This window comes from Myotis yumanensis, unplaced genomic scaffold (genome assembly GCF_028538775.1).
Source record: "Myotis yumanensis isolate MYYU_CA2020_CCGP unplaced genomic scaffold, mMyoYum1.0.hap1 SCAF_3, whole genome shotgun sequence".
Lineage (NCBI taxonomy): Eukaryota > Metazoa > Chordata > Mammalia > Chiroptera > Vespertilionidae > Myotis > Myotis yumanensis.
This window is the reverse complement of record NW_027223754.1, coordinates 115238289-115256157: the sequence shown is the minus strand read 5'-3', so window position 1 is coordinate 115256157 and position 17869 is coordinate 115238289. Positions and strand designations below refer to the sequence as shown.

General features: G+C 39.2%; 1 protein-coding gene across 5 annotated transcripts in view; it reads left to right on the top strand.

Annotated features, from left to right (window-relative positions):
• Positions 1 to 17869, top strand: part of PAN3 (poly(A) specific ribonuclease subunit PAN3) — a 172620-nt gene that overhangs the window by 106412 nt on the left and 48339 nt on the right. For all 5 annotated transcript variants that reach the window (XM_070409408.1, XM_070409407.1, XM_070409406.1 and 2 more), the window contains one exon: positions 16040 to 16287. In XM_070409408.1, coding sequence (XP_070265509.1) covers positions 16040 to 16287 — 248 coding nt within the window. The remainder of the gene's footprint in view (positions 1 to 16039; positions 16288 to 17869) is intronic.

The window sequence follows — 17869 nt, the reverse complement described above, 5'->3', positions numbered from 1 at the left end:
GTCCTGTGGGCCGCAAAGATGAGCAAGACAAAAGCACTTACTTTTATGGAGCTCATAGCTTTTATATTTTATTTTATGAATTTTTTGGTTTTAATTGTTTACCATTATCATGTCAATTAAAAAGTTTTAGTTGATAGGTATTGCCAAATTTTCTCCCCAAAAGAGATTATAAAAATCAATACTAAAAGTGTATGATAGTATTTATATGCCATGCACACTTTTACTAATTGTCTATATAAACTTTTTTTTTGTTTTTGTTTTTTTTTCTCTAAAAACAGTTTTATTGAAATACAATTTACATACCAAACAATTCACCCATTTAAAGTCCACAGTTCAGTGGTTTTTGGAATATTATGCTAGTAACTATTTAAATTGTGGTAAATACATATTTAATATAAAATTTGCTATTTTAACTAGTTTTATGCATAAAATATCAAAGAGAAGTGCACAATTGCTGGAGCCTATGGTAAGACTATGTTCAGTTTTGTAAGAAACTGTCAAACTGTCTTCCAAAGTGGCTGAACCATTTTGCATTCCTGCTAGTAATGAATAAGAGTTCCTATTGCTCCACGTCCTCCCCAGCATTTGGTGTCAGTGTTCCAGATTTTGGCCATTCTAATAGTATGCAGTGGTATCTCATTGCATTTCCTGGATGGCATCTGATGAGGAGCATCTTTTTTTTTTTTTTTTTTTTTTTTTTTTTTTTTCGCTTAAAGTATTACAAAGGGTATTACATAAGTATCCTTTCCCCCCCCCCCCTTGACAAACCCCTACCCTCCCTTACCCCCCAGTGTCTTATGTCCATTAGTTATGCTTATATGCATGCATACAAGTCCTTCGGTTGATCTCTTACTCCCCTCCCTCCTGTCCCCCAACTCTCTCTGGCCTTCCCACTGCAGTTTGACAATCAGTTTGAGGCAGCTCTGCCTCTGTATCTATTATTGTTCAAAAGTTTGTAATGGTCTTTATTATCCATGAATGAGTGAGATCATGTGGTATTTTTCCTTCATTGACTGGCTTGTTTCACTTAGCATAATGCTCTCCAGTTCCATCCATGATGTTGCAAATGGTAGGAGTTCCTTCTTTTTAACAGCAGCATAGTATTCCATCGTGTAGATGTACCACAGCTTTCTAATCCATTCATCTACTGATGGGCACTTAGGCTGTTTCCAGATCTTAGCTATGGTGAATTGTGCTGCTATGAACATCTGGGTGCATATATCCTTTCTGATTGGTGTTTCTGGTTTCTTGGGATATATTCCTAGGAGTGGGATCACAGGGTCAAATGGGAGTTCCATTTCCAATTTTTTGAGGAACCTCCATACTGCCTTCCATAGTGGCTGCACCAGTCTGCATTCCCACCAGCAGTGCACAAGTGTTCCTTTTTCTCCACATCCTCTCCAGCACTTGTCGTTTGTTGATTTGTTGATGATGGCCATTCTGACAGGTGTGAGATGGTACCTCATTGTTGTTTTGATTTGCATCTCTCGGATGATTAGTGACTTTGAGCATGTTTTCATATGTCTCTTGGCTTTCTGAATGTCCTCTTTTGAAAGGTGTCTATTTAGATCCTTTGCCCATTTTTTGATTGGATTGTTTATCTTCTTTTTGTTAAGTTGTATGAGTTCCCTATAAATTTTGGAGATTAAGCCCTTATCAGATATGACGTTGGCAAATATGTTTTCCCACGAGGTGGGTTTTCTTGTTGTTTTGTTGATGGTTTCTTTTGCTGTGCAGAAGCTTTTTATTTTGATGTAGTCCCATTTGTTCAGTTTCTCTTTAGTTTCAACTGCCCTAGGAGCTGTATCAGTGAAGAAATTGTTTTGGCATATGTCTGAGATTTTGTTGCCTTTGTATTCTTCTAGAATTTTTATGGTTTCCTGTCGTACATTTAAGTCCTTTATCCATTTTGAGTTTATTCTTGTGTATGGTGTAAGTTGGTGGTCTAGTTTCATTTTCTTGCATATGTCTGTCCAATTTTCCCAACACCATTTATTGAAGAGACTATCTTGGCTCCATTGTATGTTCATGCCTCCTTTGTCAAAAATTAATTGAGCATATTGGTTCGGGCTAATTTCTGGACTCTCTATTCTATTCCACTGATCTATATGCCTGTTCTTGTGCCAGTACCAGGCAGTTTTGAGAACAGTGGCTTTGTAATACAGCTTGATATCTGGCATTGAGATCCCACCTACTTTGTTCTTTCTCAGGATCGTTGCAGCTATTCTGGGTCTTTTTTTATTCCAGATGAATTTTTGGAGAGTTCGTTCTAGATCTGTGAAGAAGGCCATTGGTATTTTAATGGGAAGTGCGTTGAATGTATAGATTGCTTTGGGTAGTATGGACATTTTAATGATGTTGATTCTACCAATCCAAGAACATGGTATGTTCTTCCATCTGTTTATGTCTTCCTCTATCTCTTTTTTCAACGTCCTGTAGTTTTCTGAGTAGAGGTTTTTAACCTCTTTAGTTAAGTTTATTCCTAGGTATCTTAATTTTTTTGGTGCGATGGTAAATGGGATTGTTTTTCTGATCTCCCTTTCTGAAAGTTCACTATTGGTGTATAGAAATGCCTCAGATTTCTTGGGGTTAATTTTGTATCCTGCTACATTGCCAAATTCATGTATTAAGTCTAGTAGCTTTTTGATGGAGTCTCTAGGGTTTTGTATGTATAATATCATGTCATCTGCAAATAAGGACAGTTTTACTTCCTCTTTTCCAATTTGGATGCCTTTTATTCCTTCTTCTTGCCGAATTGCAATGGCTAATACTTCCAGTACTATGTTGAACAGGAGTGGTGAGAGTGGGCATCCCTGTCTTGTTCCTGTTCTTAGGGGAAATGGTGTTAGTTTTTGTCCATTGAGTATGATGTTGGCTGTGGGCCTGTCATATATGGCTTTTATTATGTTGAGGTATGATCCTTCTATTCCCACCTTTCTGAGAGTTTTTATCAAAAATGGGTGTTGGATTTTGTCGAATGCTTTTTCTGCATCAATTGATATGACCATGTGGTTTTTTTCTTTCAATTTGTTTATGTGATGTATCACATTTATTGATTTACGGATGTTGTACCATCCTTGCATCTCTGGGATGAATCCTACTTGGTCATGGTGTATGATCCTTCTGATGTACTGCTGGATCCGATTTGCTAAGATTTTGTTGAGGATTTTGGCATCTATGTTCATGAGGGATATTGGCCTGTAATTCTCTTTCATTGTGATGTCTTTACCTGGTTTTGGTATTAGGGTGATGCTGGCTTCATAGAATGAGCTTGGAAGCGTTCCTTCCTCTTGAATTTTTTGTAGTAGTCTGAGGAGGGTAGGTTTTAGTTCTTCCTTGAATGTTTGGTAGAACTCCCCTGTGAAGCCGTCTGGCCCTGGGCTTTTGTTTGCTGGAAGCTTTCTGATGACTGCTTCAATTTCTTCCATAGTTATTGGCCTATTGAGGTTTTTAGATTCTTCCTGATTGAGTTTTGGAATGTTGTATTTTTCTAGGAATTTGTCCATTTCCTCCAGGTTGTCCAGTTTGTTGGAGTAGAGTTGCTCGTAGTATTGTTTAACAATCATTTGTATTTCTGTGGGGTCTGTTGTTATTTCGCCTCTATCATTTCTGATTTGGTTTATTTGGGACCTCTCTCTTTGCTTCTTGGTGAGCCTGGCTAGGGGTTTGTCAATCTTGTTTATCCTTTCAAAGAACCAGCTCTTGGTTTCATTGATTTTCTGTATTGTTTTTTTGGTCTCTATTTCATTGATTTCTGCTCTAATCTTTATTATCTCCTTCCTTCTGAGGAGCATCTTTCATGTGCTTATTTACATCTGTATATCTTCTTTGGTGAGGTGTCTCATAAGGTCTTTAGCTGCTGTGGGGTACAAATCCTCTGCTTATTAGAAATAAGATCTGATTATATACTCTTTCCTTTGTTTTTTTTTAATTAAATCTTTATTATTCAGATTATTACATTTGTTCCTCTTTTTCCCCCCCATAACTCCCCTCCTCCCAGTTCCCACCCTACCCTCCACCCTCACTCCCCACCCACTGTCCTCATCCATAGGTGCACAATTTTTGTCCAGTCTCTTCCCGCATCCCCTACACCCTTTTCCCCCCCAAGAATAGTCAGTCCATTCCCTTTGTATGTCCCTGATTCTATTATAATCACCAGTTCATTCTGTTCATCAGATTATTTATTCACTTGATTCTTAGATTCACTTGTTGATAGATGCATATTTGTTGTTCATAATTTGTATCTTTACCTTTTTCTTCTTCTTCCTCTTCTTAAAGGATACCTTTCAGCATTTCATATAATACTGGTTTGGTGGTGATGAACCCCTTTAGCTTTTCCTTATCTGTGAAGCTCTTTATCTGACCTTCAATTCTGAATGATAGCTTTGCTGGATAAAGTAATCTTGGTTGTAGGTTCTTGGTATTCATCACTTTGAATATTTCTTGCCAGTCTCTTCTGGCCTGCATAGTTTCTGTTGAGAAATCAGCTGACAGTCGTATGGGTATTCCCTTGTAGGTAACTGAGTTTCTTTCTCTTGCTGCTTTTAAGATTCTCTCTTTGTCTTTTGCCCTTAGCATTTTAATTATGATGTGTCTTGGTGTGGTCCTCTTTGGATTCCTTTTGTTTGGGGTTCTCTGGGCTTCCTGGACTTGTAAGTCTATTTCTTTCACCAGGTAGGGGAAGTTTTCTTTCATTATTTCTCCGAATAGGTTTTCAATATCTTGCTCTCTCTCATCTTCTGGCACCCCTATAATTCGGATGTTGGTACGCTTGAAGCTGTCCCAGAGGTTCCTTACACTATCTTCGTATTTTTGGATTTTTCTTTCATTTTGCTTTTCCGGTTGGGTGTTTTTTGCTTTTTCGCATTTCAAATCTTTTACTTGATTCTTGTGCTCCTCTGGTCTGCTGTTTGGAGTCTGTATAATATTCTTTATTTCAGTCAGTGTATGCTTAATTTCTAGTTGGTCCTTTATCACAACATCGAGGGTCTCATTAGATTTCTTGAGGATCTCACTATATTTATCGGCGGTCTCACCAGTCTTTTCGAGGGCCTTACTAAATTTATCGGCAGCTTCTAGACAGTTCTTGAGAGACCTTAAAAGTGTGGTTTTGAACTCTATATCCAGCATTTTGCTTTCCTCCATTTTTGTCATTTGTGTCCTGTTTCTTTGTCTCCCCATTTTTTATGCTTTCTTGGTGCACCCCCTAGTGGTCTTTGTGCGAAGTCTTGTTGTAGTTAAGCCTTGATTGTTGTAGGTAACACTGGGGGGGATTTGACCTCCAGGCCAACTGGCTGTGAGAATCAGCTGTTTCTGCAGTGGGACAACTTCTGTCCTCTAGGGAGGTGCTAATCTAGCCTTTGCCTGAGGCTATCCAGCAAATGCCTCTGTGCAGGGCTTGGGCAGGGCGGGTCCCAGGGGATCAACAGGGCGGGCGGAGCGAGCAGTTATGGCTGCTCTCAATCCCGCCCCCAGAGGCTATGCCTCTCAGTGTCCCAGCAACCGCTGCAAGTACCTTGGAGAAAAAGCTGCCCTCGAGCTTTGACCAATGCCAGACAGTCCCGCTTCTCCCATTTGAGTCTGGGTCCCCAGAGACTTGCCTTGAACTGGAGCCCAGAGCCTGAGACTCCCTTCCGATTGAAAAAGACAACCGCGCCCTCAGCCGCCAGCCCGCTCCACATGCACCTCTGCACCTTAGTATTTTACTTCTGCACTGCGCCTCCTCTGAGTCGCGGTATGCTTTTCTCTTTCCTTCTAGTTGTAGAATTTCCCCTCAGCCAGCCTTCCTGTGGTTCTGGGTGATGTCCGTTCCATCTTTTAGTTGTATTTTTGAAGTGGTTGTGCGAGGCAGCAATCTCCGGTGTTTACCTATGCCGCCATCTTGGTTTCTCTAATTGTCTATATAAACTTTTAAATCTATGCCAATCCATGAAAAGGTTGATTTTATATTGGTTTTGATTTGCATTTCTTTAATTATCAATGAAAACGAGCATCTTTTTACATGTTTGAGGCATTTAGTTATTTTCTATGCACTGGTCAGTTGTATAATTTCTTTATTTTCTGTTGGTTAAATTCTATTTTCTTACTGATTTTATGCAGATAAAGCCCTTTATTGTGTTTCAAATACCTTTTTGTTGTGTAGAAATATTTACTTATTTACTTACTAGAGGCCAGATGCACGAAATTAGTGCAAGGGTCTCGGCCCCTCACAGCCGCATCTGGAAGGTCGTCCGGTCTAATTAGCATATTGCTCTTTTATTATTATAGATTATTAATCCTCACCCGAAGATATTTTTCCGTTGATTTTTAGAGAGAGTGGAAGGGAAGGGGAGAGAAAGAGAAACATCAATGGAGAGAGACAAATAGATTGGTTGCCTCCTATACCTAGGCCAGGGATTGAACCTGCAACTGAGGTATGTTCCCTGGACTGGAATAGAATCCGAGACTCTTCAGTTCATGGGCCGATGCTATATCCACTGAGTTAGGGCAGAAATATTTGTTTTTTGAAGAAGTCAAATTGACTAACTTTTTATTTTTTGACCTTTATATTTTTTATCTTCTTTTTTATAAATCTTCTTTGAGATACTTCATTTTAAACTTTTAAATATTTAATCTATTAGACATTTATGTGGGTATAATGAATGAAAGGATGAGTTGCTTTTATTTGTCTAAACTAAATCTGTTTGCATATATCTTTACTCATTTCATCATTTAATGATGGCCAAATCTGTGCGTTTTATTACTTTTTAATATCTAGTAGTCTTACACCATACTTTTTTCTTCTTTTATGTTTTAACTAGGGGCCCAGTGCATGAATTCGTGCACCTTGAAAGGAACTGTGGGGCACGAGGCTGCAGTAGGCACAGGAGCAGGTCTTGGTCCATCCTCTGTGCCCCCACCCGGCCCCACCTGCCGTGCTCCTGGTCCCATCTGCCAGCAGCCCCGCTCCTGCTGCTGCTCCCACATGCTGATGGTGCAGATCTATTGGAGCCGGCACCAGCATCAAGTGCAAACAGGACCGGCGCTGTCAGCTGGTGTGAGCAGTGGCTGCTGCCCTGATTGCCCCTCAGGAGCAGGGAGAGGTGGAGAAACCCTCAAGGGTGATCAGCGGCTCTGGTGCTGGCTACGGGTGCGAGCGGGGCTGGCGCTAGCAGCAGGTTTGTGCACCAGGTAGGACTGTGGTGCGCTGGAACAAAGAATTTTCAGTAACCACCAGAGGCTCGCCCCGATGACAGTGACCGGAGCCTCGCCTTGGTCTGGTGCCCCTGCTCACCTGCTCACCTGCTCCAGCCTCCTGCTGTTGGCCAGTGCCCGCCATGTTCAGCAGATGCCCTCTGGTGGTCAGCACATGTCATAGTGACTGGTTGTTTGGTTGTTCCGGGTTTTCCACTGTTCGGTCTATTTGCATATTAGCCTTTTATTATATAGGATTCTTCTTTCTCGTCCTTTGTTATTCCCTAGTCCTGGCTTTTCTTTAATAACTAGAGACCCAGTGCATGAATTCGTGCATGGGTGGAGTCCCTCAGGGTAGCCTGTGGGGATCAGGCCCAAAACCTGCAGTCCAACGCCGCCTGCTGCTCCTGCCTGCTGCTCCCACTCATCGCAGCCCCGCTGCACCTGCCATAGGCTCGTGCCCAGTTAGTCCCGATCGAGAGAGCTCTGCGTCTGGCACCCGTCCCGAGGGGGGAGCCAGGATGTGATTGGCCTTCCAGGCGGACTGTGGGACGGCCTTGCCGGCCCAGGATCTGGATCTGTCCCGCTGATGTTTGCACTGGTTGTCGGGAGCTACCTGGCGGCCACTTTTATATTATTTTTTCCTTGCAGAGTATCTAGGGAGGGGAAGCAACTGCAGTGCCCAAGGCCGACTTCCAGGAGGCCAGAGGCACTGTCGAGATCGTGCTGGTGTTGTCGGTCTGTTGGTGCCTGGCTCATTCTCCGGAGATTAGAACTGCAGGACTACTGAGGGAGTGAGTGGCTGCCGCCGGGCTGGTGGGCCACTGGGACAGATGGGTCAGTCAGACAAGGGGCGCTCCCTCTGTAGGAGTGCACTGACCACCAGGGGGAAGCTCCTGCGTTGAGTGTTTCTCCCTTGTTGGTCAGTGCACATCATAGTGACCGGTTGAACGGCTGTTCAGTCATTCGGCTGCTTAGGCTTTTATATATATATAGATTTTCTGTCTCTTCTTAATATTTATTTTTCTGTATGGGTAATTTAAAAAATTCTGTTGTTATTTTTGTTAAACTAACATTGTGTTTTTAAATTAGTTAAGGGTAGAACTGACTACTTTATAGCAGATGAGTACAGGTACTTATTTTCTTTTGTACACGTTATCTTTTGTTTCTGTAAGTAGAGTTTAACCTTTTCATCATATAAGTCCTCAACATTTCTAGTTAAGTTTTACCTAGATATTTTATCTTTTTTTAATTTGTGTCATCTCTTTATTTTTTATTTTGTTAAATAATTGTTTGTTGTTGAAAGTATTGCATATGTCTTCTCTTTCCCCCCATTCACCCTCTCCAGCCTGCCCCCCACCTCTGGCCTTCAGCACCTTATTGTCTGTGTCCATGTATTATGCATATATGCCTACAAGGTCTTTGGTTGATTACCTCCCACCTTTCCCCATCTTCCCTCTGAGATTCCGCACTCTGTTTCATGCTTCCATGTCTCTGGATCCACTCCATTCATCAGTTTATTTTGTTACTTAGATTCCACATTTGAGTGCGATCATGAGATACTTGTATTTCTCTGACTGACTTATTTCACTTAGCATATACTCTCCAGGTCCCTCCATGCTGTCTCAAAGGGTAAGATATTTCTTTTTTACTGCTGTGTGGTATTCCATGGTATAAATGTACCACAGCTTTTTTATCCACTCATCTACTGATGGGCATTTGGGCTATTTCCAGATCTTAGCTATTGTAAATTGTCTGCTATGAACATAGGGGTGCATACATTCTTTCTGATTGGTGCTTTGGGTTTCTTAGGATATATTCCTAGAAGTGGGATCACTGGGTCAAATGGCAGTTCATATTTGATTTTTTGAGGAAACTCCATACTGTTTTCCATAATGGTTGCACCAGTCTGCATTCCCACCAGCAGGGTTCTAGGTTTCCCTTTTCTCTGCATCCTCACCAGCACTTGTCACTTGTTGATTTGTTGATGGTAGCCATTCTGACAGCTGTGAGATGGTACCTCATTGTTGTTTTGATTTGCATCTTTCAGATGATTAGTGACTGAGCATTTTTTCATATGTCTCTTGGCCATCTGTATGTCTCTTTGGAGATGTGTCTATTTACTAGTAGGTCCTTTCCCATTTTTTAAAACACGTTAAGCACCCAGCCTGTTTTGTCTTCCGGATGGAAAGTATAGTGTCAGTCACCAGTGACTGACATGGCGCTTAACGTGTTTAATTGGACAGTTTGTCTTCCTTTTGTTAAGATGTATGAGTTCCTTATATATTTTCTATATTAGCCCTTTATTAGATGTATCATTACCAAATAAGTTCTCCCATACAGTGGTGAACGTTTTGTTGATGGTTTTTTTGCAGTGCATAAGCTTTTTATTTTGGTGTAGTCCCATTTGTTTATTTTCTCCTTAGTTTTCTTTGCCCTGGGAGATTTATCTATAAACATACTGCTACAAGATATGTCTGAGATTTTGCTGCCTATGGTTTCTCCTAGGATTTTTATGGTTTTACAACTTTATTAAGTCTTTTATCCATTTTGAGTTTTTTCTTGTGTATGGTTTTTAGTTGATGGTCTAGTTTCATTTTTTTGCATGTATCTGTCCAATTTTCCAACACCATTTATTGAAGAGACTATCTTGACTCCAATGTATGCTCTTGCCTCCTTTGTCAAATATTAATTGAGTGTAATGGCTTGGGTGGATTTTGGGGGACTCTATTCTGATTCATTGATCTATATGCCTGTTCTTGTGCCAGTACAAGGCTGTTTTGATTACGGTGACTTTGTAGTATAATTTGATATCTGGTATTGTGATCCCTACAACTTTGTTCTTCTTTCGCAAGATTGCTGCAGCTATTCGGGGTCTTTTTTTGATTCCATATACATTTTTGGAGTATTTGTTCTAGCTCTGTGAAATATTCCATTGGTATTTTATTTTATTTTTTTAAATATATTTTATTGATATTTTTACAGAGAGGAAGGGAGAGGGATAAAGAGTTAGAAACATCGATCAGCTGCCTCCTGCACGCCCCCAACTGGGGATGTGCCCACAACCCTTGACTGGAATTGAACCTGGGACCTTTTAGTCTGCAGGCCGACGCTCTATCCACTGAGCCAAACCAGTTAGGGCGAGAGTTTTTTTCCAACAGGGTGGGGCAATTGCTTCTGCCTGGAGCCTAATTGTTATTCTCAGTCTCACATTGGGCCTCAGAAACTTGGCACCATGGGGCGAGGTGTTTTCCAATCAGTCAACTGCCTTCCCTCCAGGCAAAGCTGCCTGTATAGAAAATGTCTGCATGAGAAAGATGACCTCTGCAATATGAGGGAGTGACTCAGCATTCCCTTCTGAGCTCTAACCTCTGAGTCCCTGATCCTGGCTTCTGCTCACACAGCTCCAGTGCACTCTGCCCTCCCTTTGCCAGAACACAAGGTGGGTAACTCCACAGAGGATTTTGTGCATTGGCCCTTTAAGAGGTTGCCTGAATTTCCAGCCATCTCTCCCTAGCAGGCAGCAACTCCAGTGCTTTTCACAGCCAGATGTTGTGAGGCGACCCTTCTCAGTTCTGGTGTTCTGGGATGGGGGCCCAACTTGGGGATTTGACCTCAGAGTCCTCAGTGGTAACCCCCACAGTTGAGATATCTCTCCAGAACTTCAGTAGCTGTCTGTGGGAGCCTGGCCAGCCCTTTCGCACTTTGCCACTCTTACCACTCTCTCTGTGGTCTCCATTTTCTGTCCTTTTTTATCAGGATTCTCTCCAGCGAGTCTTCAGTTGATTATTCAGAAAGTTTTTCTGTATTTTAGTTATAATTCCAGTTTGGTCCTGGGAGTGTGGTCATGCAGCATCCACTTGCTCTGCTGCCACTTTTAATCTATAAGTTGAAATTTTCTTGTCCTACGTTCACTGATGCGCAGTTTTTCCAGACTCCTGGCTTTACACTGGGACTTGAGTTCATTCATTACATTTAATGGGCTGTAGGTCATGCTTCATATGCCCAAATGAGCATTAAAAGCTCAAGTTGTAGAGACTATATCTAGCTTTGCTTGTAATTTTCCAAATTTGCCACAATGTAGCCTCTTATTTCCAAATTATGCCTTAGTTTTATGCTCTTAGTGTTTTTTTTATTTTGTTATTCTTTTAATCTCAGCTATATTTTAAAATTTGGGTATTGTATTTCATCTTATAGTTCTAGGTATCTATAACATTGGTATGGGTTGAAGGAAGGGGTTCCCCTGAAGCTTAGTCATTCATTTCCCAGAAACCGTATTGTCCTAACTGGGTTGATTGTATTTAGGAAGGCTTTTCACTTGATATATACTGGATGGGGCAAAGGTAGGTTTACAGTTGTTTATATGGAAAATAATACAGTCCTATATAATAAAAGCCTAATATGATAAGTGTCCACTTGTCAGGTCGGCCATTCAACCAATCAACGCATAATATGCTAATGCTATGCTAAGGCCGCTCAACTTCTCACTATGATGTGCACTGACCACTAGGGGGCAGACAGTCAACAGGTCGACCAGTCACTATTACGTGCACTGGCCACCAGGGGGCAGACGCTCCAACCGGTAGGTTAGCTTGCTTCTGGAGTCTGGCCAATTGGGTGGACCTGCACGCTCTGGAGCCCTCCCATGATCCCTCCCCAGCTAGCCAACCTCCTGCATCCCTCCCTGGCCCCAATTGTGCATCGGTGGGGTCCCTCAGCCTGGCCTGTACCCTTAAGCAATCTGGGCTGAGGGATCCCCCCACCCCCACCCCGAGTACGCGAACTTCCTGCACTAGGCCTCTAGTAATAAATAATTAATAATACAAGGATAAACTTTCGTTAATGCACAACTGTAAACTTTTGTCCCACCCTGTATTAGTATTATAAATATTTACTGTAATGGGTTATGCCATTTATAAAGCTTTTATGTTGTTTGTTTGGGGGGGGAGTGTCAGGTATAGGCAAAAGTCATGTTATCCAAAAACATTGACACTTTTGCCTCCATAAATTAGACTTGAAATTTTTATAACTCATTTTCTTTAATTACTCTTGTTAATTTCTCCAGTGAACATTTCTGTATTGTTCCTTGCTTTTATTTGAATTGCATACTTTTTAGAAGAATTTTTAAAATGTTTTACAGCTATTAATTTTTCATACATGACTTAACTATCTCAGTTTGCATATTCACTAAGAAATTATAGTGCAATTTTTATATATGACATCATCAAAATGTTATTCTAAGAGTACCGAGTACCTTTCTCCAAGAACATGTATGCATATTTTACTCAGTTCCTTAACATGTTTATAAAGTATTCTGGTGGTACAAAGCTGTGCCTTTTGTGACTAGATTTAATTTTTCTGTAATGTAAAATTTCATTTCATTTCTAGCTTCCTATACAGTTTAAATTTCCTGTTACCTTTGTGGGTAGTGATACTTACTATTTTACATGTTTTGTTTTGAATGTCTTTAACTCCAGCCTGCTTCAGCTCAGATATATGAACTCAAATTTCAGTCTTGCAATTTTGTGTTAGAATTGCCACAAAATTAAAAATTTTTAGGATTATTGTTTATTTTTCTATACAATATTATATTAGTTTCAGGTGTATATCCCATGATTAGACATTCTAAAACTTACTAAATGATCATCACGATAAAGCTCATACCCATCTGACACCATACATAGTTATTAGAGTATTATTGACTATATTCTCTATGCTGTACTCTACACCCTGATGATTGTTCTTTACTTATTTGTACTTCTAAATTCCTTCACCTATTAACCCATTTCTCCAACCCCCTTCCCATCTGGCAACTGTTAAAATCTTTTGTATCTGTTAGTCTACTTCTTTGCTGCTTGTTCGCTTATTTTGAATTTTAAATTAAATTGTTGATAGTTATGTATTTATTGCCATTTTATTCATATTTTTATCTTTTCTTTTTCTTAAAGAATACCTTTTAATAATCTATGAAATACTGGTTTGGTTTTGATGAAATCCTTTAGTTATTTCTTGTCTGGGAAGCTCTTTCTATGTCCTTTGTTTTTAAGTGATAGCTTTGCTGGATAGTGTAATCTTGGTTGTAGGTCCTTGCTTTTAAAAATTAAAATTTTTTGAGTGAAAGCTTGTTACCTGCAGCCTATACATTCTACTATACATGAATTTCCTTCTTAACTGGCTCCAGCAATTGTGCTCTTCTCTTTGATACTGTATGCATAAAACTAGTTAAAATAGCAAATTTTATGTCCCTTTACTCCATGCTACACCTTCCTCTCCCCACATAGCTCAGATAGTTACATTGACCAAACATAAGAGTCAGTTGTTGATAGATATGTACTTATTGCCATTTTATTGTTCATAATTTTTATTGGAATTGAGTAACTATAGAGGATGTTATCTAAGAGTACAGTCTTAGGAATCAAATAGACCTGAGTTTGAATATTGATTCTTTTGTTTAATAACCTATATTTATCCTTACAATAAGTTTAAAAATATTTTTAAGTTAGTTTCCACTTCTGTGAGGTGAATGTGATATACTTATTTCACAGGGTTGTTGTGAGGATGAAATAGACTAATGCACGTGAAACACTTTTATTAGTTCCCGACACATATAAAGTGCTTAAGAATTGGTAACTATATTTGTTGCTGTTATTTAATTTAAAGGTAGTATGTTTACTCTTCTTTGGTAACTTAGTCCTTTGTCTTGGAATGGCTTAGAGACTAGTTTTAGGAGAACTATCGAAATGTATTTTGTATTAAGTGGGGATATTTATCCTTTGAAAATAGTTTAATGATCCTCCCAATTTTTGCTGTATGGATTAACCTGAAATTAAGTGTATAATATAAAGTTAGAAAAACAGAATTCTGGAACAATTTTTAAAATAATTAGACATATCTTAATATATTAGCTTGACTTCCTTATTTTTTTTAAATTTTTAAATGGGTTTTAGATTTTTAAAGTTTCTCTTAGATACATTTAATGACCACTTGAGAATTTCTGGCCTATTTTAATGTCAGTGCAGTAGACATTGTGTTATAGTAGTAGGAGTATTACGTTGAGAGTGTGGAGACTTGGGTTTAAGGCCAGGCTTTGCTGTTGACTTTGCATAAGTCCTTGGTCAAATAAAACCTCACTTTATCTCAGTTCTGATTTGTACTGTGGTGCTTGTAACTGACCTATCTACCTACTTAGTTGCTCACAAAGTAGAGAAACAGTTATAAAATAAGTATTATCTCAGTTCTCACCAGACATTTATTCACCTACATTTTTTCAAAAAACAGCGTTGGTGTCTTGCTAATTCTTAGAAATTAAAGTTTACATCCCTGTCAATCCTAGTTATGTGACTGGAGGCATTTTGGTAACTTTTTTGTTTTTGAATTGTGAGATGTACATTACTTTAAATATATTTTTATTGATTTCAGAGAGGAAGGGAGAGGGAGAGAGAGAGAGAAGCATCAATGATGAGATAGAATCATTGATCAGCTGTCTCCTGCACACCCACTCTGGGAATCGATCCCGCAACCCAGGCATGTGCCCTTGACCGTAATCGAACCCGGGAACTTTCAGTGCACAGGCCAACACTCTATCTACTGATCCAAAACAGGTGGGGCAGATGCACATTACTTTAAAGGTGAAAGATTTTAGTAATTTCCCAAGGAGCCAGAAAACAGTTCCTGGATAAGTTATTTTTTTTCAGGAAGTATATTGTAGCCTTAGAAACTTTTTTTTTCTTTTTTAAATACATTTTTATTGATTTTAGAGAGGAAGGAAAGGGGGAGAGAGAGAAACATCAGTGATGAGAGAGAATCATTGATTGGCTGCCTCCTGCACGTCCCACCTGGGCATGTGCCCTGACCAGGAAGCAAACCATGACCTCCTGGTTCATTGGTCGATGCTCAGTCACTGAACCATGCTGGCCGGGCTCTAGGAAACGCTTTTGAATCTCTGCTCAGCACTGATCACTTGTATTAAGACTTTAACTTTATCTGGTTTACATTAATTTGCATCCATCTGCATTTATGCATGTAGTTTGCTGTATACTAATTTATATTTGAGTGTTTTTGTAAGTCATTTTATGTCTTTTACATGTGACCTGGTCTTGTTTTCTTAGCTAGCTTGAAATCTGAAGGGTAAAGACGATTGTCCTTTCCATTTCTCACAACAGATTCATTCATAATAGAGATGCTCTGCATATAATGATTTCTTACTAGTTGAGTTTAGGTAGAACATTCCCTAGAACATAGTGAATCGGTCTAATTTTAAAAAAGTATGCATTTGCAGAAAATTTCAGTTCTACTGTATGCCTATTTAGAGTTAAAGACAAAAGACATAATCAAAACAGCAGCTATTCTGTTAATTAGATTTGGCCAAAAGAAATCTAGTACATCTTATTAAATAGCTTGATTATTTTTAATACTGTAATATTTTAGGGGAATGTGCTATTTCTGTTGTTAATATCCATTTTAACAAAAAAGGAATTATGCCATCTATAAAAGTTTTTATAGACGGCATAATTTTATAAAGCATCCCAGTTCTCATTTTTCATTAAATTAGTTTATTAAATTATTGGTGAAATTTATTAAATTACTGTTGAAATTTCTCATGTAAACTTTGATATGGAGGAGACTTATTGCAATAAAATTCCTAATTTATTTGGAAATATCTATATTTGAAAGCAAACTTCTTTACATTTGCTTTAATCATAGCTTTCTCTAATCAAAACAAAATAAAATTACATCTTTTATCATTACACTTAAAGAATTTGCTGAACATGATGTTTCTTCCAAATGAATGTTTGCATTTTATTTCCCAGGTTTTTTCTTCTAAAACCTAATTTTTGCTCCCTAAGGAATGTTTTTTCTTCTTCAGGAATGTCATTGTCTGCTGGGTCTTCCCCTCTTCATTCCCCCAAGATCACTCCACATACTTCTCCTGCTCCCAGAAGAAGAAGTCACACTCCAAATCCAGCAAATTACATGGTGCCTTCTAGTGCCTCTACATCTGTTAATAATCCTGTTTCTCAGACACCGTCCTCTGGTCAGCTGATTCAAAAGGAAACTGTCGGCGGGACGACATACTTCTATACAGACACAGCTCCAGCCCCTTTGACTGGAATGGTATGTCTACATTAAAGGGAAGTGATAGTTCTTTCTAATTGATGAGATTCATGAGGAGGTTTCCTCTTGCATGTTTTTATTTTGATGTGAAGAAGTATTTAATTTTCTAACTTAGATGGTAATTCTAATATCTTTTCAAAGTAAACTGTTTTTGTATTAATAAGAACTCTAGTTTTGGACAAATCTGGTTTTAATTAAAAATTAGATTATTTTCAAGCTCTAGTTTAGTAGTTTATGGCATGCTTTGTTTATAGGGTTACCTAGTACTTCTGTTAGTTAGAGTTGATGTTTGCTGACATTTGTTTATAGGTAGTTTTACCCCTCGTAAGAAGCTAGAGAAAGATGATTTTTTAAATCAGTACTTATTGAAAGCAAACTGATGATGAAACTCTTGCCTTATGTGAGGCAGCAATTTAATTGCTAGACCTCTGGATAGTGGAGGACACAGAGAAAAGAAGCCTCCTATATGGGTCATTCATAGTTAAGGATTGGGGAGGCTTAGGGAGCCCTGATTATGGACTAGGAAAGAACTGACAAAGGACTCTTAGTAGAAGGAGGGGGAGGGGAGAAAAAATGCATTGTAATGTTCCATAAATTGTACTTTTTTTGTTGTTGTTATTAAGGGAAATAGGATCACTTTTACGTTGTGAGACCAATTAAGTTTTTTAAAAAATAGGTTTTTATTGATTTTTTAGGGATAGAGGAAGGGAGTACAAGAGAGAGGGAAACATCAATGTGAGAGAGAAACATTCGTAAGCTGCCTCCTGCATGGCCCCACACCTAGAATTGAGTCCACAACCTGGGCATGTGCCCTGACTGGAAATTGAACTGGTGACCTCTCAGTGCATTGGATGACTCTCAACCAACTGAGCCATGCCAGTCAGGGCAGATGGTACCTTTTTAGCTTCATTATTTTGTTCCTGTTCAAAAATTATTTTTTTAACTATAGAAAAATAAGTAGTGATGCTCTCCCTCATGAGAGCACGCCCAAGCCTTTTCCTTCCCCTACCCCCTCTACCTCCCTCCCCCCCAAAATAGCGATGAAGAGCTCATGAGTAAAAAAGCCAAATTCCATTAAAATATGAAAACTGACATTTGACATGTTCATAGATGAGAAGCTTAGATGAAAAGTAGCCCTGACCAGTATGCTAATTGGTTAGAGCGTCAGCCTACACACTGACTGGAGGGTCTCCGTTTCCATTCCTGGTCAAGGACACATACCTGGATTGTAGGTTCAATCCCTAGCCCTGGTTGGGGTGCATGCAGGAGACAATCAACCGATGGTAATCTCTCACATATCTCTCTCTCTCTCTCTCCCTCCCTCTCTATCTCCCTCTCTTTCTCCCCCTCTCTCCCCCCCCTTCCCCACTTCCTACAATCTCTGAAAATCAATAGAAAAAAATACCCTCAGGTGAGGATTAAAAAAGAAAAGTACAGTTGGAATTTAGTAACTGTAGATTTTGTAAACAGGCAGATTTTGTAAACAGGCAGATTTTGATCCTACATATTAAATTAATGCTCTATTTTGATTAAATTTAACATTTTACTAAAACCCAATTTGAGTAGAAAGACAATAGATTTT